Source organism: Salmo trutta, chromosome 22, assembly GCF_901001165.1.
Source record: "Salmo trutta chromosome 22, fSalTru1.1, whole genome shotgun sequence".
In the NCBI taxonomy this organism is placed as follows: domain Eukaryota; kingdom Metazoa; phylum Chordata; class Actinopteri; order Salmoniformes; family Salmonidae; genus Salmo; species Salmo trutta.
The window spans coordinates 52,030,613-52,056,547 of NC_042978.1; the positions used below are offsets into that span (position 1 = coordinate 52,030,613).

The window sequence follows — 25,935 nt, forward strand, 5'->3', positions numbered from 1 at the left end:
GACGGCAAACTGGATGATGAGAGTGCAGATGAGCTTCCATGAGCCGGACTGTGTTTGGTTTGGTGCATTACCACTGTCAGGCTGTGTGTTTGGTGTGGTGCATTACCACTGTCAGGCTGTGTGTTTGGTGTGGTGCATTACCACTGTCAGGCTGTGTGTTTGGTGCATTACCACTGTCAGGCTGTGTGTGTTTGGTGTGGTGCATTACCACTGTCAGGCTGTGTGTTTGGTGTGGTGCATTACCACTGTCAGGCTGTGTGTTTGGTGTGGTGCATTACCACTGTCAGGCTGTGTGTTTGGTGTGGTGCATTACCACTGTCAGGCTGTGTGTTTGGTGTGGTGCATTACCACTGTCAGGCTGTGTGTTTGGTGTGGTGCATTACCACTGTCAGGCTGTGTGTTTGGTGCATTACCACTGTCAGGCTGTGTGTTTGGTGCATTACCACTGTCAGGCTGTGTGTTTGGTGTGGTGCATTACCACTGTCAGGCTGTGTGTTTGGTGCATTACCACTGTCAGGCTGTGTGTGTTTGGTGTGGTGCATTACCACTGTCAGGCTGTGTGTTTGGTGCATTACCACTGTCAGGCTGTGTGTTTGGTGCATTACCACTGTCAGGCTGTGTGTTTGGTGTGGTGCATTACCACTGTCAGGCTGTGTGTTTGGTGCATTACCACTGTCAGGCTGTGTGTGTTTGGTGTGGTGCATTACCACTGTCAGGCTGTGTGTTTGGTGTGGTGCATTACCACTGTCAGGCTGTGTGTTTGGTGCATTACCACTGTCAGGCTGTGTGTTTGGTGTGGTGCATTACCACTGTCAGGCTTTGTGTTTGGTGCATTACCACTGTCAGGCTGTGTGTTTGGTGTGGTGCATTACCACTGTCAGGCTGTGTGTTTGGTGTGGTGCATTACCACTGTCAGGCTTTGTGTTTGGTGCATTACCACTGTCAGGCTTTGTGTTTGGTGTGGTGCATTACCACTGTCAGGCTTTGTGTTTGGTGTGGTGCATTACCACTGTCAGGCTGTGTGTTTGGTGTGGTGCATTACCACTGTCAGGCTTAGTGTTTGGTGCATTACCACTGTCAGGCTGTGTGTTTGGTGCATTACCACTGTCAGGCTTTGTGTTTGGTGTATTACCACTAAGCCTGACAGTGGTAATGCACCAACATTCAATTAAACTCAGCAAAAAAAGGAACGTCCCTTTTTCAGGACCCTGACTATCAAAGATAATTCGTAAAAATCCAAATAACTTCACATATCTTCATTGTAAAGGGTTTAAACACTGTTTCCCATGCATGAACATGCACCTGTGGAACGAAAGTTAAGACACTAAAGAGGCCTTTATACTGACTCTGAAAAACACCAAAAGAAAGATGCCCAGGGTCCCTGCTCATCTGCATGAACGTGCCTTAGGCATGCTGCAAGGAGGCATGAGGACTGCAGATGTGGCCAGGGCAATAAATTGCAATGTCCGTACTTTGAGACGCCTAAGACCGCGCTACGGGGAGACAGGACGGACAGCTGATCGTCCTCGCAGTGGCAGACCACGTGTTGCAACACCTGCACAGGATCGGTACATCCGAACATCACACCTGCGGGACATGTACAGGATGGCAACAACAACTGCCCGAGTTACACCAGGAACGCACAATCCCTCCATCAGTGCTCAGACTGTCCGCTATAGGCTGAGAGAGGCTGGACTGAGGGCTTGTAGGCCTGTTGTAAGGCAGGTCCTCACCAGACATCACCGGCAACAACGTCGCTTATGGGTACAAACCCACCGCCACTGGACCAGACAGGACTGGCAAAAAGTGCTCTTCACTGACGAGTCACGGTTTTGTCTCACATGGGGTGATGGTCGGATTCGCGTTTATCGTTGAAGGAATGAGCGTTACATCGAGGCCTGTACTCTGGAGCGGGATCGATTTGGAGGTGGAGAGTCCGTCATGGTCTGGGGCGGTGTGTCACAGCATCATCGGACTGAGCTTGTTGTCATTGCTGGCAATCTCAACGCTGTGCGTTACAGGGAAGACATCCTCCTCCCTCATGTGGTACCCTTCCTGCAGGCTCATCCTGACATGACCCTCCAGCATGACAATGCCACCAGCCATACTGCTCGTTCTGTGCGTGATTTCCTGCAAGACAGGAATGTCAGTGTTCTGCCATGGCCAGCGAAAAGCCCGGATCTCAATCCTATTCAGCACGTCTGGGACCTGTTGGATCGGAGGGTGAGGGCTAGGGCCATTCCCCCCAGAAATGTCCGGGAACTTGCAGGTGCCTTGGTGGAAGAGTAGGGTAACATCTCACAGCAAGAACGGGCAAATCTGGTGCAGTCCATGAGGAGGAGATGCACTGCAGTACTTAATGCAGCTGGTGGCCACACCAGATACTGACTGTTACTTTTGATTTTGACCCACCCTCCCTTTGTTCAGGGACACATTATTCAATTTCTGTTAGTCACATGTCTGTGGAACTTGTTCAGTTTATGTCTGTTGTTGAATCTTATGTTCAAACAAATATTTACACAAGTTTCCTGAAAATAAACGCAGTTGACAGTGAGAGAAGGTTTCTTTCTTTGCTGAGTTTAGTTGTAATCAAACAGCATCTAAGTTCAGTAAAGAGCAGCAGGAGAGCTGGGGACATCCTCTCACCTTGTATTTGTCTTTGGCCTTTTCCTTCCCTAGCAGTTTGAGGACTTTGTCTGCTAGTAGCATACTCTGCTGGTTCTGGAAGGCTTCAAGGATACACACCGCTGTCACATCTACAGGAACAAAACAGAACCGTTCCCTAGTCACTTCTATTATCCTTGTTGTGGTATCATATGCCTTTTAAAAATGACATCTGTTATCTGAACCCTATCCTCCAGGCCTGCCTTCTTGTTGTCCTGTGTGTGTGTGTGTGTGTGTGTGTGTGTGTGTGTGTGAGTGAGTGTACAGGTGTGTACCTTCCATGCACTCCTCCTTGTTGTCCAGTGTGTGTGTGTACCTTCCAGGCACTCCTTCTTGTTGTCCAGTGTGTGTGTGTGTGTGTGTGTGTGTGCCTTCCAGGCACTCCTTCTTGTTGTCCAGTGTGTGTGTGTGTGTGTGTGTGTGTGTGCCTTCCAGGCACTCCTTGTTGTCCAGTGTGTGTGTGTGTGTGTGTGTACCTTCCAGGCACTCCTTCTTGTTGTCCAGTGTGTGTGTGTGTGTGTGTGTGTGTGTGTGTGTGTGTGTGTGTGTGTGTGTGTGTGTGTACCTTCCAGGCACTCCTTCTTGTTGTCCAGTCTCTCCAGGGCCTTGGCCCTCCTGAACAAGGCTTTGATGTATCGTGGGTTCATCTCTACAGCCTGGGTGCAGTCCTGCACCACCTCGGTCCACATCATCTGGAAACAGACAGTTGATGTTAACACAGCACCACATGTAACCCTAACCCTGGGTACAGCACCACATTATGAAACCCTGGGTACAGCACCACATGATGCTACCCTGGGTACAGCACCACATGATGTTACCCTGGGTACAGCACCACATGATGTAACCCTGGGTACAGCACCACATGATGTAACCCTGGGTACAGCACCACATGATGTAACCCTGGGTACAGCACCACATGATGAAACCCTGGGTAGAGCACCACATGATGTAACCCTGGGTAGAGCACCACATGATGAAACCCTGGGTAGAGCACCACATGATGTAACCCTGGGTAGAGCACCACATGATGAAACCCTAACCCTGGGTACAGCACCACATGTAACCCTAAACCTAACCCTGGGTACAGCACCACATGTAACCCTGGGTACAGCACCACATGTAACCCTGGGTACAGCACCACATGATGAAACCCTAACCCTGGGTACAGCACCACATGATGAAACCCTAACCCTGGGTACAGCACCACATGATGAAACCCTAACCCTGGGTACAGCACCACATGTAACCCTAACCCTGGGTACAGCACCACATGATGTAACCCTAACCCTGGGTACAGCACCACATGATGTAACCCTAACCCTGGGTACAGCACCACATGATGAAACCCTAACCCTGGGTACAGCACCACATGTAACCCTGGGTACAGCACCACATGTAACCCTAACCCTGGGTACAGCACCACATGATGAAACCCTAACCCTGGGTACAGCACCACATGATGAAACCCTAACCCTGGGTACAGCACCACATGTAACCCTGGGTACAGCACCACATGTAACCCTGGGTACAGCACCACATGTAACCCTGGGTACAGCACCACATGTAACCCTGGGTACAGCACCACATGTAACCCTGGGTACAGCACCACATGTAACCCTGGGTACAGTCCTGCACCACCTCTGTCCACTTCACCTGGAGGTCACAAACAACAACCAAAAGTTAATGTTGGACACACGGGGACGCACGGGGGCCACGGGGGAACGCATGGGGACACGGGGGGAAGCACGGGGACACACGGGGACAGGCGGGGATGCACGGGGACAGGCGGGGATGCACGGGGACGCACGGGGACACCCTAGCTGTCCAGTGTAAACCAGTGTTGGCTGATGACGCCTTCAAAATCAGAAGATGGGCTCATTGTAATGGCTGGTATGGCATGAATTAAACAGAAATTCCATTCCAGCTATTACTATGAGCTGTCCTCCCCTCACCAGCCTCCTCTGCTATAAACCCACAGGAACGCATACAGAGCATCATTAATGAGTGGTTTCCATGGTGATAGCTGTCACTCACCTGCTGTTCGTAGGCAGCAGCTCTGTTCTGGTAGAAGGTGGACAGGTCTGTCTGGTTTTCTCTAGGACACAGACCGATGGCCTCTGTGTAACAATGGATGGCCTGCTCATACTTCCCAGCCTTGAAGTACTTGTTGCCCTTGTTCTTAGCACCCTGGGCCCGGTCCAGAGGACTCTACAGGATGGAAGGGAGGGAGACAGAGTTAGTAGCACCCTGGGCCCGGTCCAGAGGACTCTACAGGATGGATGGGAGGGAGACAGAGTTAGTAGCACCCTGGGCCCGGTCCAGAGGACTCTACAGGATGGAAGGGAGGGAGACAGAGTTAGTAGGACCCTGGGCCCGGTCCAGAGGGATGTTGTGGTGTGATAGCCCCCATAATGCTTAGAGCATGGTGTTTGCAACGCCAGGGTTGTGGGTTCGATTCCCACGGGGGACCAGTACAACATTTTTTTATAATAATAATAATACAAAATAATAATAATAAATGCATGAAATGAAATGTATGCATTCACTACTGTAAGTCGCTCTGGATAAGAGTGTCTGTTAAATGACTAAAATGTCAAATGTAAATAATGGGTGGACTGGCGGCCATTGCCGGTGTTACCATAGAAGCAAAGCAGGAAGTGTACCCATTAATATGTGCTGTGATTTGTCGATTCAACTCAACTGACATTTCAAAAAATACATTCCGTTGCATGAGCCAGTTATCAGTTATCATTTGAACGAACATTCTGCGTTACCATGGACATGACTGCATGTGTATTCACGGGTTACCAGTCAAACTCCCAGGGTAAGAGGCATCGTCTTTCAGATCGCGTCACTCCAACGCCACGCTCATCCCTCAACCGATCCGTCTTGTAGGACGTGGAACTCAACTAAAAAAATGTAAAAAAAAAAAAATGGAGATTTTGCTCATCTGCCTAACTAACTCCTAATTCTGAAAATCACTCTGCTCTCCGTAGCTATGAGGCACTAAGGCAAACTATGCTCCAGCTAGCAGCCTAGTGCTAGCCTGTTTGAGCGGCCATACGGCCAATGCTAGCCTGTTTGAACGGCCATACGGCTAGTGCTAGCCTGTTTGAGTGGCCATGCGGCCAGTGCTAGCCTGTTTGAACGGCCAGTGCTAGCCTGTTTGAACGGCCATGCGGCCAGCGCTAGCCTGTTTGAACGGCCATGCGGCCAGCGCTAGCCTGTTTGAACGGCCATACGGCCAGCGCTAGCCTGTTTGAACGGCCATACGGCCAGCGCTAGCCTGTTTGAACGGCCAGCGCTAGCCTGTTTGAACGGCCAGCGCTAGCCTGTTTGAACGGCCAGCGCTAGCCTGTTTGAACGGCCAGCGCTAGCCTGTTTGAACGGCCAGCGCTAGCCTGTTTGAACGGCCAGCGCTAGCCTGTTTGAACGGCCAGCGCTAGCCTGTTTGAACGGCCAGCGCTAGCCTGTTTGAACGGCCAGCGCTAGCCTGTTTGAACGGCCAGCGCTAGCCTGTTTGAACGGCCACGCGGCCAGCGCTAGCCTGTTTGAACGGTCACACGGCCAGCGCTAGCCTGTTTGAACGGCCAGCGCTAGCCTGTTTGAACGGCCACGCGGCCAGCGCTAGCCTGTTTGAACGGCCAGCGCTAGCCTGTTTGAACGGCCACGCGGCTAGCGCTAGCCTGTTTGAACGGCCACACGGCCAGCGCTAGCCTGTTTGAACGGCCAGCGCTAGCCTGTTTGAACGGCCAGCGCTAGCCTGTTTGAACGGCCAGCGCTAGCCTGTTTGAACGGCCGCGCGGCCAGCGCTAGCCTGTTTGAACGGCCACACGGCCAGCGCTAGCCTGTTTGAACGGCCACACGGCCAGCGCTAGCCTGTTTGAACGGCCAGCGCTAGCCTGTTTGAACGGCCAGCGCTAGCCTGTTTGAACGGCCAGCGCTAGCCTGTTTGAACGGCCAGCGCTAGCCTGTTTGAACGGCCAGCGCTAGCCTGTTTGAACGGCCAGCGCTAGCCTGTTTGAACGGCCGCGCGGCCAGCGCTAGCCTGTTTGAACGGCCGCGCGGCCAGCGCTAGCCTGTTTGAACGGCCGCGCGGCCAGCGCTAGCCTGTTTGAACGGCCGCGCGGCCAGCGCTAGCCTGTTTGAACGGCCGCGCGGCCAGCGCTAGCCTGTTTGAACGGCCGCGCGGCCAGCGCTAGCCTGTTTGAACGGCCATGCGGTTAGCGCTAGCCTTTTTGAGTGGCCATGCGGCCAGCGCTAGCCTGTTTGAACGGCCATGCGGCTAGCGCTAGCCTGTTTGAACGGCCATGCGGCTAGCGCTAGCCTGTTTGAACGGCCATACGGCTAGCGCTAGCCTGTTTGAACGGCCATACGGCTAGCGCTAGCCTGTTTGAACGGCCATACGGCTAGCGCTAGCCTGTTTGAACGGCCATACGGCTAGCGCTAGCCTGTTTGAATGGCCATACGGCTAGCGCTAGCCTGTTTGAATGGCCATACGGCTAGCGCTAGCCTGTTTGAATGGCCATACGGCTAGCGCTAGCCTGTTTGAATGGCCATACGGCTAGCCCTAGCCTGTTTGAATGGCCATACGGCTAGCGCTAGCCTGTTTGAATGGCCATACGGCTAGCGCTAGCCTGTTTGAATGGCCATACGGCTAGCGCTAGATTGTTTGAATGGCCATACGGCTAGCGCTAGCCTGTTTGAATGGCTAGTTTGCCAGTTTGTTGATGAAGTTGTATGGCACCAAAGTTCCGGGACGGTTCTCAGAACTCAGCAGGTATTTCACAGCTTGCACGGTGCTTCGCTACTTTGGAACATTTGGCCAACGTGATGTTAGTTTTTACTCTGTTTTTTAAAATCTAACGGACAACTAGGAAACGCTCAAACCAAGTTTATTCACCCAATGGGTCAGACAGCTGAACAGACAAAGACATGTTCCCAAGTATATAAACCCCCCCTTTTAGGCAGAGTCTCCTCCTTCTCACGAAACATAACTTCCTGCCTAGCAACAAAGATATAAAGTGATGTTGTCGGTAATAAACGGTTCCTTCTCCCTTAACGTGACCTGACCTCAGCCCCCGATTCCTCACTAATCCACAGCTTTCCAGCCTTATCATTGACCTCAGCCATGCGATTGCCTTTCCCTTACTCGGTAACATTCCAAGGCGCTGGCTCATATCCAACCTTAATTGACCCCACCTACAGATAACCATTAACTTGTGGTGTAGCAAGTATTTCAAATCACAACAACTGAAACCAGACTGACAATAACATGTTCTGCGTTCCCCTCTCTCCCTCAGGACCACGAACAAGAATATTTCATATTTCAGAAGTCAGAACTCATCAGCGATAACGTCACAGAGAGCAGTAAGCTAAAGAACATATCATGACAACTAATTAGTGCATTAGCTACAACTTCACTACACTAGCTAGCTAGAGGGAGTATTCAGCATGGAGTGTGTCAACTAGCGCTGTTAGCATCCCTGCCTTTCCCGTCATATGGATTGGTTTCACACATGTTCAGCCAGCGAGCAGACGCTAGCTAGCTAGCGGGAGTATTCAGCATGGAGTGTGTCAACTAGCGCTGTTAGCATCCCTGCCTTTCCCGTCATACGGATTGGTTTGACACATGTTCAGCCAGCGAGCAGACGCTAGCTAGCTAACGCGTTAACTAGCTAATTTGTGCACATATTGAATTTCATAAATACTGATTCTACCACCACAGAAAAACCTTAGCTATATGTAGAATGAGGTAGTGAAGACTTGCTCATGAACAAAAAGTTGAATATTAGCTACAGGTCAATTGTTTTTGGTAAGATTAAGTGATTAATTTGAGGATGAAAAAGGGGGTTCAGTGGACAATATCTGCTCGTTCCGTGGGGAAGAGAATGCTCCTACCACTGTCTCTCCCATGCATCTTCCACCAGTGTTTTGGCTTACTGCCCCAGAAACGGCGTGTACTGTACTGCCCCGGAAACGGCGTGTACTGCCCCGGAAACGGCGTGTACTGCCCCAGAAACTGCTTGTACTGCCACAGAAACGGCTTGTACTGCCCCAGAAACGGCTTGTACTGCCCCAGAAACGGCGTGTACTGCCCCAGAAACGGCGTGTACTGCCCCAGAAACGACGTGTACTGCCCCAGAAACGGCTTGTACTGCCCCAGAAACGGCTTGTACTGCCCCAGAAACTGCGTGTACTGCCCCAGAAACTGCGTGTACTGCCCCAGAAACTGCGTGTACTGCCCCAGAAACTGCGTGTACTGCCCAGAACTGCGTGTACTGCCCCAGAAACTGCTTGTACCCACAGCACTAACTTTCTAGTTGGTGATCTCCTGCTCGTTTAGTACAGTGCAGTCAGGATTCACACAGCGAGTTAGTTCTCTGTCTTCTCTCTGTTTATCATACTGGTTCATGTGTCATCAAGTGTGTGTTGCTTGTGTTTGCCATTTCACTGGAGGAGCTTGTTTTCAGGAAGCGGGGTGTGGGTTGTGTTTGTGAACTCATTTTAGCTCACAACAAGCTTGTAGCGTGGCTAATACTAGACCGAAAAACACTGCAAAGCCCAATGTGGAAGAGTATGTATCAACACTACACTCCATGGACTACTGGGTCAACACTCCACTCCATGGACTACTGGGTCAACACTACACTCCATGGACTACTGGGTCAACACTACACTCCATGGACTACTGGGTCAACACTACACTCCATGGACTACTGGGTCAACACTACACTCCATGGACTACTGGGTCAACACTACACTCCATGGACTACTGGGTCAACACTACACTCCACGTCCCTAATCATCCATCCATCCAGCCTCTGTCCCCCTACTCCATCCCTAACCATCCATCCTGATTGTCCCCCTACTCCGTCCTAACCATCCATCCAGACTGTCCCCCTACTCCATGCTAACCATCCATCCAGCCTGACTGTCCCCCTACTCCATCCTAACCATCCATCCATCCTGATTGTCCCCCCTACTCCATCCTAACCATCCATCCATCCTGACTGTCCCCCCTACTCCATCCTAACCATCCATCCTGATTGTCCCCCTACTCCGTCCTAACCATCCATCCAGACTGTCCCCCTACTCCATCCTAACCATCCATCCAGCCTGACTGTCCCCCTACTCCATCCTAACCATCCATCCATCCTGACTGTCCCCCTACTCCATCCTAACCATCCATCCATCCTGACTGTCCCCCCTACTCCATCCTAACCATCCATCCTGACTGTCCCCCTACTCCATCCTAACCATCCATCCAGCCTGACTGTCCCCCTACTCCATCCTAACCATCCATCCTGACTGTCCCCCTACTCCATCCTAACCATCCATCCAGCCTGACTGTCCCCCCTACTCCATCCTAACCATCCATCCATCCTGACTGTCCCCCCTACTCCATCCTAACCATCCATCCTGACTGTCCCCCTACTCCATCCTAACCATCCATCCAGCCTGACTGTCCCCCCTACTCCATCCTAACCATCCATCCTGACTGTCCCCCCTACTCCATCCTAACCATTCATCCAGCCTGACTGTCCCCCCTACTCCATCCTAACCATCCATCCATCCTGACTGTCCCCCTACTCCATCCTAACCATCCATCCATCCTGACTGTCCCCCTACTCCATCCTAACCATCCATCCAGCCTGACTGTCCCCCCTACTCCATCCTAACCATCCATCCATCCTGACTGTCCCCCCTACTCCATCCTAACCATCCATCCTGACTGTCCCCCTACTCCATCCTAACCATCCATCCAGCCTGACTGTCCCCCCTACTCCATCCTAACCATCCATCCTGACTGTCCCCCTACTCCATCCTAACCATCCATCCATCCTGACTGTCCCCCTACTCCATCCTAACCATTCATCCAGACAGGCTGAGTGGTTCTCGTTGGCTTGAAAATAAGCCTGAAGACACTAGGGAGGAGTGGGCTTCATGGTGCTGACTTGTATAAACTGAGCCCCCTGCTGACCTGCAGCCCTGACATTCTTATGGCAGTAGTAATTTAACCTGTTTGGGATAGGGGGCAGTATTGAGAATTTTGGAAAAAATATGTGCCCATTTTTAACTGCCTCCTACACCAACTCAGAAGCTAGAATATGCATATTATTGTTCAGGTTTGGATAGAAAACACTCTGAATTTTCTAAAACTGTTTGAATGGTGTCTGTGAGTATAACAGAACTCCTATGGCAGGCAAAAACCTGACAAGGTTTCAAGCAGGAAGTACCCTGTCTGACAAGGAGTCGTGCGTCTTGCATCTGTTTATTGAAAAGTAAGGATCTTAGCTGTAACGTGACAATTCCCAGGGCTCCGATAGGCTCTCAGAACCCGGGAAATAACTGAAGGTTGACGAGGGAGCCTCAGGCTGAAACACATTATCGGCTTTGGCAAGTGGCGGCTCAGAGGACCTTTGAATGAGGCGCGTGCACGATTCGCTCCTGAGGAGAAATTTAATTCGGCTGTTTAGGCTCAATGCATATTCCCGGTCGGAATATTATCACTTATCTATGAGATAAATGGCATAAAAATTGGTTTTAAACAGCGGTTGACATGCTTCGAAGTACGGTAATGGAATATTTAGACATTTTTGTCACGCCAATGCGCCATGCTCGAGACCGTGATGAAGCATTCTGATAGTGTCTAGAACTCACGAACAAAACGTCGCTGTTTGGATATAACGATGGATTATTTGGGACCAAACCAACATTTGTTATTGAAGTAGAAGTCCTGGCAGTGTATTCTGATGAAGAACAAGCAAGGTAAGAACATTTTTCTTATAGGGAATGTGATTTTGGTGGATATCTGGATACCTGGGTGGGTATCTAAATAGCTAGCCCTGTGATGCCGGGCTATGTACTTAGATTATTGCAAAATGTGCTTCATCCGAAAAGCTATTTTAAAATCGGACATATCGAGTGCATAGAGGAGTAATGTATCTATAATTCTTAAAATAATTGTTATGCTTTTTGTGAACGTTTATCGTGAGTAATTTAGCAATCTGTTAGTAAATTCCCCGGAAGTTTGCGGGGGTTATGCTTTTTCTGAACGTCACATGCTAATGTAAAAAGCTGTTTTTTGATATAAATATGAACTTGATTGAACAGACATGCATGTATTGTATAACATAATGTCCTAGGTGTGTCATCTGATGAAGATCATCAAAGGTTAGTACTGCATTTAGCTGTGGTTTGGGTTTATGTGACATGATATGCTAGCTTGAAAAATGGGTGTCTGATTATTTCTGGCTGGGCACTCTGCTGACATAATCTAATGTTTTGCTTTCGTTGTAAAGCCTTTTTGAAATCGGACAGTGGGGTTAGATTAACGAGATTCTTGTCTTTAAATAGCTGTAAAATAGTCATATGTTTGAGAAATTGAAGTAATAGTATTTCTAACGATTCAAAAATCGCGCCACTGGATTTCAGTGGCTGTTACGTAGGTGGGACGAGTTCGTCCCACATGCGCCAGAGAGGTTAAACACCTTAAAATCAGCGTAAGTTAATAATCCAAGTAAACATACGCTGATTAAAGCACCTGGTTTTCTGGGAAATGTAATGATTAGGACAAGTTAACCTCTTAATGGGCGTTCCAGTGGTGTGTTTGATCTGCGCATGTGCCAGCACCAGCCGAGCGGGGCCTCCCTCTTCAGGGCGAGCGGGGCCTCCCGAGCGGGGCCTCCCTCTTCAGGGAGAGCGGGGGGGGGGGCCTCCCTCTTCAGGGAGAGCGGGGCCTCCCTCTTCAGGGAGAGCGGGGCGGGGCCTCCCTCTTCAGGGAGAGCGGGGGGGGCCTCCCTCTTCAGGGAGAGCGGGGCCTCCCTCTTCAGGGCGAGCGGGGCCTCCCTCTTCAGGGCGAGCGGGGCCTCCCTCTTCAGGGCGAGCGGGGCCTCCCTCTTCAGGGCGAGCGGGGCCTCCCTCTTCAGGGCGAGCGGGCCTCCCTCTTCAGGGCGAGCGGGCCTCCCTCTTCAGGGCGAGTGAGGTTATGCATCTTAGTAAACATGGTCGCTGTGGTAGAACGTTTATTTTGATTGACGAAGTCCCATCAGGTAGCCTTATTTCTGTCCATGTAAACAGGATTATTAGAGAAATCGTTCTTGCAAACCACGCAAATGTTTTATTCAAACTATTATATTAATCTGACAATCCACAATAATGGTATGATTGTGTGCCTTTCTCATTGGCAGCTCACCTGGATAGCTAGACGTTAAGCTCGTCACAGACAGATCACTTCTGTGGGTGAATTCATTCAAATGAGGAGAGACTTTGAACTGTGGACTCATGTTGGGTGTAGCTAACAGGTTACAAATTACTTCAAAATGGAGTGAGGCAGTGCATTGGAAGGTTTCCATACAACACTGACTGTGGCCTTGTCACATTGATTGTGTTTGTGTGAATGTGTTCAAACAAGTAACAACAACAACAACAACAAGTCAGGACTATGTAGCTACCCTTAAATGCAGATTCGGGATCAGACTTTTTGTTCAACAGGCAAACCCTTCCCTGTCTGCACCAATTAAGATCTGTCCCGCCCCTTTACCAACTATGGGAACAAGGGCAATCCCAGAGACCAATCAATGAGCTACAACGAACAGGAGTTCTGACCATGCATAGTGTGTGGTGATTGACTTGTTAGCTAACGAGTAAACGAAAGGAAAAGCAAGGTGACTCAATGCCTTCAGAAAATATTCACACCCTTTGACCTTTTCCACATTTTGTTGTTACACAGCCTGAATTAAAAAAAGAGATACAATTGAGATTGTTTTGGTCACTGGCCTACACACACAATACCCCATAATGTCAAAGTGGAATTATGTTTTTTGACATTTTTACAAATTAATTTAAAAAATGAAAAATGTATATGTCTTGAACCGCTAAATAAGTTCAGGGGTAAAAATGTGCTTAACAAATTTTAAAAGTTGCATGGACTCACTGTGTGCAGTAATAGTGTTTAACAGTACAAAAATGCGCATGAAATGAAAATGAAATGTATGAAATGTATGTATTTACTACTGTAAGTTGCTCTGGATCAGAGCGTCTGCTAAATGACTAAAATGTAATGTAACATGATTTTGAATGACTACATCTGTCAGGTCCCTCAGTCGAGCAGTGAATTTCAAAACAGATTCAACCAAAGACCAGGGATGTCTTCCAATACCTCGCAAAGAAGAAGAGCACCTATTGGTAGATGGGTAAAATGTTTTTAAAAAACAGACATTGAATATCCCTTTGAGCATGGTGAAGTTATTAATTACACTTTGGATGGTGTATCAATACACCCAGTCACTACAAAGATACAGGCGTCCTTCCTAACTCAGATGCCAGAGAAGAAGGAAACCGCTCAGGGATTTCACTATGAGGTTAATGGTGACTTTAAAACAGTTACAAAGTTTAATGGCAGTGATAGGAGAAATCTGAGGATGGATCAACAACATTGTAGTTACTCCACAATACTAACCTAAATGACAGAGTGAAAAGAAGGAAGCCTGTACAGAATAAAAAATATTCCAAAACATGTATCCTGTTTGCAACAAGGCACTAAAGTAATACTGTAAAATATTTGGCAAAGTAATTAACTTTTTGCAGTTGTTAATGAAAACTTGTTCTCAACTGGCCTACCTGGTTAAATAAAGGACTTGTTCTCAACTGGCCTACCTGGTTAAATAAAGGACTTGTTCTCAACTGGCCTACCTGGTTAAATAAAAAAAGGCTGGTTAGTTCAGTTGGTCAGAGCATTGTGCTGATAACGCGAAGGTTGCGGGTTTGATACCCGTACTGACCAGGATCTATGTTGGGGCGGTAGGTAGTCTAGTGGTTAGAGAGTTGGACCGGAAGGTTGCTGGATCGAATCCCTGAGCCGACAAGGTAAAAATCTGTCATTCTGCCCACTGAACAAGGCAGTTAACCCACTGTTCCTAGTCCGTCATTGTAAATAAGAATTTGTTCTTAACTGATTTGCCTAGTTAAATAAAGGTAAAATAAAGATAAAATAGTCAAGGGGTATGAATACTTCTTGATGGCTCTATAGCATTAGTAAAACATGTGCTTGGCTCTCAGTTCACCCAACTAGCTAGTTAGCTACACGTTTTGCTCAATACAACGTTAAATATGACTTAGTGTAACCCCATTAGTTTACTGTATTTTAAAATAGTTATTTAGGCACATAGTTAACGTTAGTTAGCGTGGTGTTTTTTAACCATTCTAGCTAGCTACCTAGCTAGTTAGCGGCTAACTGTAGGTGGGCTTCATTGACAGTCTGTCCTTGAATGTATTTCCGTACTGAACAAATGATCCTCAAGGAACAAGGATGTAGTGTTAAAACTAGTACCAGTCTGGGTAGGAAAAGTGAAATAAATCAAGAGTTATATCTCAGGAGAGACAAACATTCATACCATGTCCTCTAGTTCACGATTAGCTCTGTTAGCTGCTCCGTCTTGGCCCTGGACGGGACTGGCGCTGCCTTCTGGAGTTGTCCGTTCTCCGTTCCGTTTCCCCGGTGAGTCCTTCGTCTTGTTACGGTTCCACAGGTAAACGGCTCCTACACCCAGTACTATAGGGGTTCCGATCAGGAGGGCCAGCTGCCAGCGGGGGAGACTGCTCCCGGACTGCGGCTCTACGGGCTTTGAAGCGGCCATCATCCACCATGCAATGAGAGAGAGAGCACACACACACCGCTTACACGACCCACTCCGTTAACGGAGAGGTTATAGCAGAAACACTGGGATCTTGGGATACTGGCGGGGCGCTGTGCAACTGCAACCGGGGTTGGGGGTACTCTGTACTTCCGGACTACACAGGACAACAACAACACCACCACTACAAAATGACTTGAGGTGCCAAGGACTCCATCTAGTGTACGTTTTATGTAATGGAGACTGTAACAAATTCATATCAACAGACCTGCCTTCACTATGAGAGAGATACAGTCGGTCTGTATTTGTTGTGCTTTACTACCTGTACTTTACCACCTGATAAAGATGGTCGTTATTTAACACTCACATTAACTGTTCATGTTATTAACCTTTATTTTAACAAGGTGTCATATTGACACCAAAGCTGTGTTCGAATACCCATACTAACATACTGTATACTACATACTTAATGAGTATACACTATATACTATATACTATTTTTTTCCATTTTTGTCTACTGTCAACGAAAGGTATCCTTTCAGTTGAGCTTACGGCTCTTCGCCTGTCTACAGGAAGTTGATGCTGTTGCTATGCAACCTCTTGCTAGCTAGTTAGCAAAACAAATGACTAGTTATACATTTTACAACTTCGGGTGCGTTCTTAAATTCAATCTGGAGTGCCAGAGTGGGCTCATAAATTCAGAGGGTTGTCGGATTGTCCGTTTGTAAATTCAGAGGGTTGTCAGATTGTCCGTTTGTAAATTCAGAGCGTTGTCAGATTGTCCGTTTGTAAATTCAGAGCGTTGTCAGATTGTCCGATTGTAAATTCAGAGGGTTGTCAGATTGTCCGTTTGTAAATTCAGAGGGTTGTCAGATTGTCCGTTTGTAAATTCAGAGGGTTGTCAGATTGTCCGTTTGTGAATTCAGAGCGTTGTCAGATTGTCCGTTTGTAAATTCAGAGGGTTGTCAGATTGTCCGTTTGTAAATTCAGAGGGTTGTCAGATTGTCCGTTTGTGAATTCAGAGCGTTGTCAGATTGTCCGTTTGTAAATTCAGAGCGTTGTCAGATTGTCCGTTTGTAAATTCAGAGTGTTGTCAGATTGTCTGTTTGTAAATTCAGAGCGTTGTCAGATTGTAAATTCAGAGCATTGTCAGATTGCCCGTTTGTAAATTCAGAGGGTTGTCAGATTGTCCGTTTGTAAATTCAGAGGGTTGTCAGATTGTCCGTTTGTAAATTCAGAGCGTTGTCAGATTGTCCGTTTGTAAATTCAGAGCGTTGTCAGATTGTCCGATTGTAAATTCAGAGGGTTGTCAGATCGTCCGATTGTAAATTCAGAGGGTTGTCAGATTGTCCGTTTGTGAATTCAGAGCGTTGTCAGATTGTCCGTTTGTAAATTCAGAGCGTTGTCACATTGTCCGTTTGTAAATTCAGAGTGTTGTCAGATTGTCTGTTTGTAAATTCAGAGCGTTGTCAGATTGTAAATTCAGAGCATTGTCAGATTGTCCGTTTGTAAATTCAGAGGGTTGTCAGATTGTCCGTTTGTAAATTCAGAGTGTTGTCAGATTGTCTGTTTGTAAATTCAGAGCGTTGTCAGATTGTAAATTCAGAGCATTGTCAGATTGTCCGTTTGTAAATTCAGAGTGTTGTCAGATTGTCCGTTTGTAAATTCAGAGCCGTTTGTAAATTCAGAGTGTTGTCAGATTGTCCGTTTGTGAATTCAGAGCGTTGTCAGATTGTCCATTTGTGAATTCAGAGCGTTGTCAGATTGTCCGTTTGTGAATTCAGAGCGTTGTCAGATTGTCCGTTTGTAAATTCAGTGTTGTCAGATTGTCTGTGTGTAAATTCAGAGCGTTGTCAGATTGTAAATTCAGAGCATTGTCAGATTGTCCGTTTGTAAATTCAGAGTGTTGTCAGATTGTCCGTTTGTAAATTCAGAGCGTTGTCCGATTGTAAATTCAGAGCATTGTCAGATTGTCCGTTTGTAAATTCAGAGGGTTGTCAGATTGTCCGTTTGTAAATTCAGAGCATTGTCAGATTGTCCGTTTGTAAATTCAGACTGTTTCGCTCTCGGAGAGCACACTGGACAGGAGTTGGGTTGATCTGAGAGTTCTGACCTTACAACGGCAGTCAAGCACCCAAGCTAACGTTGGCTAACGTTGGCTAGCTACTTCCAGACATAAATGAGACCACTCTGACCATGTTACTCTCCCCCTAGCAGAGCTGGTTAGGCAGTTTTCATATTATCCAGAGCGTTGGTGACTGTAACTGTGCTACTGGCAACAATTTTATTACGTTTTTTTTGTTAAGTTTACTGACACCGGCCATATTGTAAATTCATAAGTTATTCTATATATACAAACTCTATATATACAAACTCTCTATATAGAAACTCTCTATATATAAACTCTATATATATAAACTCTATATATATATAAACTCTATATATATATATAAACTCTATATATATACTCTATATATATAAACTCTCTATATATAAACTCTATATATATAAACTCTATATATATATATATATATAAACTCTCTCTATATAAACTCTCTCTATATAAACTCTCTATATATAAACTCTCTATATATAAACTCTATATATATATCAAATCAAATCAAATCAAATTTATTTATATAGCCCTTCGTACATCAGCTGAAATCTCAAAGTGCTGTACAGAAACCCAGCCTAAAACCCCAAACAGCAAGCAATGCATGTGAAAGAAGCACGGTGGCTGGGAAAAACTCCCTAGGAAAAACTCCTGAGAAAGGCCAAAAACCTAGGAAGAAACCTAGAGAGGAACCAGGCTATGAGGGGTGGCCTCTTCTGGCTGTGCCGGGTGGATATTATAACAGAACATGGTCAAGATGTTAAAATGTTCGTAAATGACCAGCATGGTCAAATAATAATAATCATAGTAATTGTCGAGGGTGCAACAAGCACGTCCGGTGAAACAGGTCAGGGTTCCGTAGCCGCAGGCAGAACAGTTGAAACTGGAGCAGCAGCATGGCCAGGTGGACTGGGGACAGCAAGGAGTCATCATGCCAGGTAGTCCTGAGGCATGGTCCTAGGGCTCAGGTCCTCCGAGAGAAAGAAAGAAAGAGAGAAGAGAGAATTAGAGAGAGCATATTTACATTCACACAGGACACCGGATAAGACAAGAGAATACTCCAGATGTAACAGACTGACCCTAGCCCCCCGACACATAAACTACTGCAGCATAAATACTGGAGGCTGAGACAGGAGGGATCAGAAGACACTGTGGCCCCATCCGATGATACCCCCGGACAGGGCCAAACAGGCAGGATATAACCCCACCCACTTTGCCAAAGCACAGCCCCCACACCACTAGAGGGATATCTACAACCACCAACTTACCGTCCGAAGACAAGGCCGAGTATAGCCCACAAAGATCTCCGCCACGGCACAACCCAAGGGGGGGCGCCAACCCCCTATATATAGGGGCGCCAACCCCTATATATAAACTCTATATATATAAACTCTCTATATATAAATTCTATATATAGAATGTCTATATATAAACTCTATATATAAACTCTATATATACAAACTTTCTATATATAAACTCTATATTTAAACTCTATATACAAACTCTATATATAAACTTTCTATATATAAACTCTCTATATATAAACTCTCTATATATAAACTCTCTATACAAACTCTCTATATATAAACTCTCTATATATAAACTCTCTATATATAAACTCTCTATATATAAACTCTCTATATATAAACTCTCTATACAAACTCTCTAAATATAAACTCTCTATATATAAACTCTCTATATAAACTCTCTATATATAAACTCTCTATATAAACTCTCTATATATAAACTCTATATATAAACTCTCTATATATAAACTCTCAGTAGTCTATTGGGTGAAACACCAACGTTTCTGCATCACTGTGCCTTCTTCACTGACCTATTTGACAAGCGACACACAATCCCCAGCTGCACTATAATAGAAAATACCTACTCCTGGTGTAGTATTCTGAAATATTTCATTTATTTCTGAACAGACAGCAGTAACTCTATAACTTTGGACAAATGTATTTCAATTTATCAGGGATGTGTTAGCATTCATTAATAAATGATGAAGGACCCTTCCTTCCCAAGGCTATGATTCTATCAGGTAATAAATGATGAAGGATCCTTCCTTCCCATGGCTATGATTCTATCAGGATATAAATGATGAAGGACCCTTCCCATGGCTATGATTCTATCAGGATATAAATGATGAAGGATCCTTCCCATGGCTATGATTCTATCAGGTAATAAATGATGAAGGACCCTTCCCATGGCTATGATTCTATCAGGTAATAAATGATGAAGGATCCTTCCTTCCCATGGCTATGATTCTATCAGGTAATAAATGATGAAGGACCCTTCCTTCCCATGGCTATGATTCTATCAGGATATAAATGATGAAGGACCCTTCCTTCCCATGGCTATGATTCTATCAGGTAATAAATGATGAAGGACCCTTCCTTCACCTTGGCTATGATTCTATCAGGATATAAATGATGAAGGATCCTTACCATGGTTATGATTCTATCAGGTAATAAATGATGAAGGATCCTTCCCATGGCTATGATTCTATCAGGTAATAAATGATGAAGGACCCTTCCTTCACCTTGGCTATGATTCTATCAGGATATAAATGATGAAGGACCCTTCCCATGGCTATGATTCTATCAGGTAATAAATGATGAAGGACCCTTCCCATGGCTATGATTATATCAGGTAATAAATGATGAAGGACCCTTCCCATGGCTATGATTCTATCAGGTAATAAATGATGAAGGACCCTTCCTTCCCAAGGCTATGATTCTATCAGGATATAAATGATGAAGGACCCTTCCCATGGCTATGATTCTATCAGGTAATAAATGATGAAGGACAACACTGGAGAGATGGTAGTTGCAGACTCATGTCTATCAGAGCAGAGAGCGGAAAATGGATCACAGAAAGGGAATCTCATTCTGGTTCTGTAAGAAATACAGTCAAGCTTCTCTCTCTCACACCACATTAACTGCCATGAGTTGGTCTCTCGGTTACAATAAACCCGGGCTAGGCCCAGCCCGAATACATTCTTAGAAAATCAGGTGCGGGCTGAAAATCTACATTTTCACATTAGGCTATGTTTTTTTTTAGGGGGCAGGAGAATTAATGAGGAGGCAACTCGAATGAACACTGACTGCTTGTTTTCGAATTTGTACATTGCAAACGTTGAAATGAAATGTCATGCCACGAAAGGTACCAGATCCTCACAAATAGGTTCCTGAATGAAACAGTCCAAAACTTAGAGGTGCCGGATCAAATTAAGCACTGGATGGTAGGGAATTTCTTGATTTATTTTCCTTTTTTTAAGCAAATTATAAAGGACTTATACTCCAGTATAGTTGGTGGCGGTAATGCAACGTGTATTGGAGGCCAACCGCAGTTAAACCTCATCAAAGGAGGTGAAGAAGAAGAAGCAGCCGCTCATCTGATCAGGAAGTAAACAATGTTTGGCGCTAAACTTCCTTCCTTGTTGTTTCTCTACAACTTTCCTCTGCTTTTGGAAATATGGCGAGTTTCCCACAGAAAATAAAAACGAGCATACCGGAAGAAACCAAGAGCAGTCTGACCGAAAAAGATTTGCAGAAGTGGGGTTTGCAAGGTTTGTGGTGGGGAATGGTGGCCAAAGTTAATGTAAGTTAATGGTTAGCCTACGACAGAGACTGGTTCAGGTATTTACCGCCATGCCCAACACACTGGATCTGTATTAGCTAGCTAGCAGTCTAACTTTTAATTTCTTTTTTTATTTAGCTAGCAACCTAATCTGTTAGTAAGCACTGGCAGTGTTCAACTAGTGATTAAACGACATTTGCGGTAGCTTGGTGGTATTAGTTGAACTCAAGTCAAATTTTATTTGTCACATGCGCCGAATATAATGCTTAATTACAAGCTTTTAACCAACAATGTCGTTTTAAGAAAATACCTACAAAAAAAGTAAGAGATAAGAAATAATTAAAGAGCAGCAGTAAATAATAGCGAGGCTATATACAGTGTTACGGTACAGAGTCAATGTGGAGGTTATATACAGGGGGTACCGGTACAGAGTCAATGTGGAGGCTATATACAGGGTATTACGGTACAGAGTCAATGTGGAGGCTATATACAGGGGGTACCGGTACAGAGTCAATGTGGAGACTATATACAGGGGGTACCGGTACAGAGTCAATGTGGAGACTATATACAGGGGGTACCGGTACAGAGTCAATGTGGAGACTATATACAGGGTATTACGGTACAGAGTCAATGTGGAGACTATATACAGGGGGTACCGGTACAGAGTCAATGTGGAGGCTATATACAGGGGGTACTGGTACAGAGTCAATGTGGAGGCTATATACAGGGGGTACCGGTACAGAGTCAATGTGGAGGCTATATACAGGGGGTACCGGTACAGAGTCAATGTGGAGGCTATATACAGGGGGTACCGGTACAGAGTCAATGTGGAGGCTATATACAGGGGGTACCGGTACAGAGTCAATGTGGAGGCTATATACAGGGGGTACCGGTACAGAGTCAATGTGGAGGCTATATACAGGGGGGTACCGGTACAGAGTCAATGTGGAGGTTATATTCAGGGGGTACCGGTACAGAGTCAATGTGGAGACTATATACAGGGTGTTACGGTACAGAGTCAATGTGGTGGCTATATTCCAGGGGGTACCGGTACAGAGTCAGTGTGGAGGTTATATACAGGGGGTACCGGTACAGAGTCAATGTGGAGGCTATATACAGGGTATTACGGTACAGAGTCAATGTGGAGGCTATATTCCAGGGGGTACCGGTACAGAGTCAATGTGGAGGCTATATACAGGGGGTACCGGTACAGAGTCAATGTGTGGTGGCACCGGTGTCGAGGTAGTTGAGGTAATATGTACATGTAGGTAGAGTTATTAAAGTGACTATGCGTAGATGACAACAGAGAGTAGCAGCAACGTGGAAGAGGAGGGGGGGCAATGCAAATAGTCTGGGTAGCCATTTGATTAGATGTTCAGGAGTCTTATGTCTTGGGGGTAGAAGCTGTTTAGAAGCCTCTTGGTCCTAGACTTGGCGCTCCGGTACCGCTTTCCGTGCGGTAGAGGAGAGAACAGTCTATGACTAGGGTGGCTGGAGTCTTTGACAATTTTTAGGGCCTTCCTCTGACACCGCCTGGTATAAAGGTCCTGGATGGCAGGAAGCTTGGCCGAGGGATGTACTGGGCTGTCCGCACTACTCTCTGTAGTGCCTTGCCGTCATTCGCTAAAGAAAGAAATCACATCTTTGGTAGTGTTTTCAGTAGTTAGATTAATTAGGTACTTTTTTTGTGTACCTTGTAGCAGTGTAGCTAACTACTGGAACTACACTACATTTTCTGCAAAAAGAAGAAATATGGCAGAAAATGCAATCATTTCCTTTCTTTTTTGAAGTCAGACCATGCCTAACTCTGAAATAGGATAAACTACACATTCTGTTAACTGGCTCTAGAGCGATGAACTGGGTCTAGAGGGATGAACTGGGTCTAGAGGGATGAACTGGCTCTAGAGGGATGAACTGGGTCTAGAGGGATGAACTGGGTCTTGAGCGATGAACTGGGTCTAGAGCGATGAACTGGGTCTAGAGGGATGAACTGGGTCTAGAGGGATGAACTGGGTCTAGAGGGATGAACTGGGTCTAGAGGGATGAACTGGGTCTTGAGCGATGAACTGGGTCTTGAGCGATGAACTGGGTCTAGAGCGATGAACTGGGTCTAGAGGGATGAACTGGGTCTAGAGGGATGAACTGGGTCTAGAGGGATGAACTGGGTCTAGAGGGATGAACTGGCTCTAGAGCGATGAACTGGGTCTAGAGGGATGAACTGGGTCTAGAGCGATGAACTGGGTCTAGAGCGATGATCTAGAGCGATGAACTGGGTCTAGAGCGATGAACTGGCTCTAGAGCGACGGACTGGGTCTAGAGCGATGGACTGGCCCTAGAGCGATGATCTAGAGCGATGGACTGGGTCTTGAGCGATGATCTAGAGCGATGGACTGGGTCTAGAGCGACGAACTGGCCCTAGAGCGACGAACTGGCCCTAGAGCGACGGACTGGGTCTAGAGCGATGGACTGGGTCTAGAGCGATGATCTAGAGCGATGGACTGTGTCTTGAGCGATGATCTAGAGCGACGGACTGGCCCTAGAGCGACGAACTGGCCCTAGAGCGACGAACTGGCCCTAGAGCGACGGACTGGCCCTAGAGCGACGGTCTAGAGCGACGGACTGGGTCTAGAGCGATGGTCTAGAGCGATGGACTGGGTCTTGAGCGATGATCTAGAGCGATGGACTGTGTCTTGAGCGATGATCTAGAGCGACGGACTGGCCCTAGAGCGACGAACTGGCCCTAGAGCGACGAACTGGCCCTAGAGCGACGAACTGGCCCTAGAGCGACGGACTGGCCCTAGAGCGACGGTCTAGAGCGACGGACTGGGTCTAGAGCGATGGTCTAGAGCGATGGACTGGGTCTTGAGCGATGATCTAGAGCGATGGACTGTGTCTTGAGCGATGATCTAGAGCGACGGACTGGCCCTAGAGCGACGAACTGGCCCTAGAGCGACGGACTGGCCCTAGAGCGACGGTCTAGAGCGACGGACTGGGTCTAGAGCGATGGTCTAGAGCGATGGACTGGGTCTAGAGCGATGGTCTAGAGCGATGAACTGAGTCTAGAGCGATGATCTAGAGCGATGAACTGGCTCTAGAGCAATGAACTGGGTCTAGAGCGATCTCCACTGCCATTTGCATTCTATGACATTTCATATTTAGAATAATTTTCAAATTAACTTTAGTTCAGTAAACTATATTAACTAAAGTTAATTAAACTAACTTTAGTTCAGTAAACTATATTAACTTTAGTTCAGTAAACTATATTAACTTTAGTTCAGTAAACTATATTAACTTTAGTTCAGTAAACTATATTTTTTAAAGGGTAACTTAACTTCTAGTGTGAAGTAACTGATAAGTTGGTAAACTCTATTTTCAGAATAGCATCCCCAACTCTGTCTGTAGTGTCACTACTTAACGTAAAACGGTAACAGAATTCTTCAGGATTGTGCCAGATGAATATGAGGTCCTAAAGCGTCTTGCTAACTACTTGGACTTATCTCTCCCAATAGCGTTTTTGTTCCGAAATTAGACTCAGACTTGCGTCCAGCCAATCAATGTTGTTGCTTCCTCCAGGGATTCAGTTGCGAGCCTATCAGCTGGATGGAGTGCAGTGGCTCACTCAGTGCCTGGCCAACCAGCAGGGATGTATCCTAGGAGATGAGATGGGCCTGGGCAAGACCTGCCAGGTGAGAGGTTGTTTTCTTCCCCCCCCAAATGGCAGCCTAGAGCTAGGCCTCTGTCCAAAAGTAGTGCACTATATAGGGAATAGGTTGCCATTTGGGATACATACATATTAGTTATGGAGGACATCCATATAGATACTATCACCTTTTAATACTTATTGGAATTAAAGGTTCAGGTGTATTTTCTTTACTATATTCCAAGGCAATAATATGGATTATTTTGATATTCTGTTGTCTTGTCTGTTTTGCCCTTCACTCAGACCATCTCTCTGCTATTGTACATGAGAGGGGCCCTGCGGCAGGACGGGCCGTTCCTGGTCCTCAGCCCACTGTCTGTCATGGACAACTGGAGGAGCGAGATGGAATGGTGAGGAGAACAACCAATTTGTCTTATGTCAGATAACGCAACAGCCTTATTAGGCTTCACTGCAGATGTCCACCGTTCCCTATTTAGTGCACTACTGTTGTTGACCAGATCCCTGTAAACTAATGGTGCCCAGGTCATAGGGGGACTTAGTGTCATGTTCCGCAATGACTTAGTGTCATGTTCCGCAATGACTTAGTGTCATGTTCCGCAATGACTTGGTGTCATGTTCCGCAATGACTTGGTGTCATGTTCCGCAATGACTTAGTGTCATGTTCCGCAATGACTTGGTGTCATGTTCCGCAATGACTTGGTGTCATGTTCCGCAATGACTTGGTGTCATGTTCCGCAATGACTTAGTGTCATGTTCCGCAATGACTTAGTGTCATGCTACGCAATGACTTAGTGTCATGCTACGCAATGACTTAGTGTCATGTTCCGCAATGACTTAGTGTCATGCTACGCAATGACTTAGTGTCATGTTCCGCAATGACTTAGTGTCATGTTCAGCAATGACTTAGTGTCATGCTACGCAATGACTTAGTGTCATGTTCCGCAATGACTTAGTGTCATGTTCCGCAATGACTTAGTGTCATGCTACGCAATGACTTAGTGTCATGTTCCGCAATGACTTAGTGTCATGCTACGCAATGACTTAGTGTCATGTTCCGCAATGACTTAGTGTCATGTTCAGCAATGACTTAGTGTCATGCTACGCAATGACTTAGTGTCATGCTAGGTAATGACTTGGCGCCATGCTAGGTAATGACTTGGCGTCATGCTAGGTAAGACTTGGGCATGAGTAATGACTTGGCGCCATGCTAGGTAATGACTTGGCGCCATGCTAGGTAATGACTTGGCGCCATGCTAGGTAATGACTTG

At 46.5% G+C, this 25,935-nt stretch overlaps 2 protein-coding genes across 4 annotated transcripts in view; one reads left to right on the forward strand and one right to left on the reverse strand.

Moving 5' to 3' along the window:
• Nucleotides 1-15,450, reverse strand: part of LOC115158931 (mitochondrial import receptor subunit TOM70) — a 41,915-nt gene extending 26,465 nt beyond the window's left edge. For all 3 annotated transcript variants that reach the window (XR_003868786.1, XR_003868785.1, XM_029708374.1), the window contains exons 1-4: nt 15,066-15,450; nt 4,702-4,875; nt 3,230-3,356; nt 2,647-2,756 (exon numbers count right to left, since the gene is read on the reverse strand). Coding sequence is in view for 1 of the 3 variants with exons in the window: in XM_029708374.1 (XP_029564234.1) it covers nt 2,647-2,756; nt 3,230-3,356; nt 4,702-4,875; nt 15,066-15,311 (657 nt within the window). In the remaining 2 variants the exon portion in view is untranslated. The remainder of the gene's footprint in view (nt 1-2,646; nt 2,757-3,229; nt 3,357-4,701; nt 4,876-15,065) is intronic.
• A 5,331-nt stretch (nt 15,451-20,781) lies between these two features.
• chd1l (chromodomain helicase DNA binding protein 1-like) overlaps nt 20,782-25,935 on the forward strand; it is a 56,825-nt gene continuing 51,671 nt past the window's right edge. Inside the window, exons 1-3 of the mRNA XM_029708375.1 lie at nt 20,782-20,995; nt 24,580-24,692; nt 24,950-25,056. Of these exons, the coding sequence (XP_029564235.1) occupies nt 20,902-20,995; nt 24,580-24,692; nt 24,950-25,056 (314 nt within the window). The 5' untranslated portion in view covers nt 20,782-20,901. The remainder of the gene's footprint in view (nt 20,996-24,579; nt 24,693-24,949; nt 25,057-25,935) is intronic.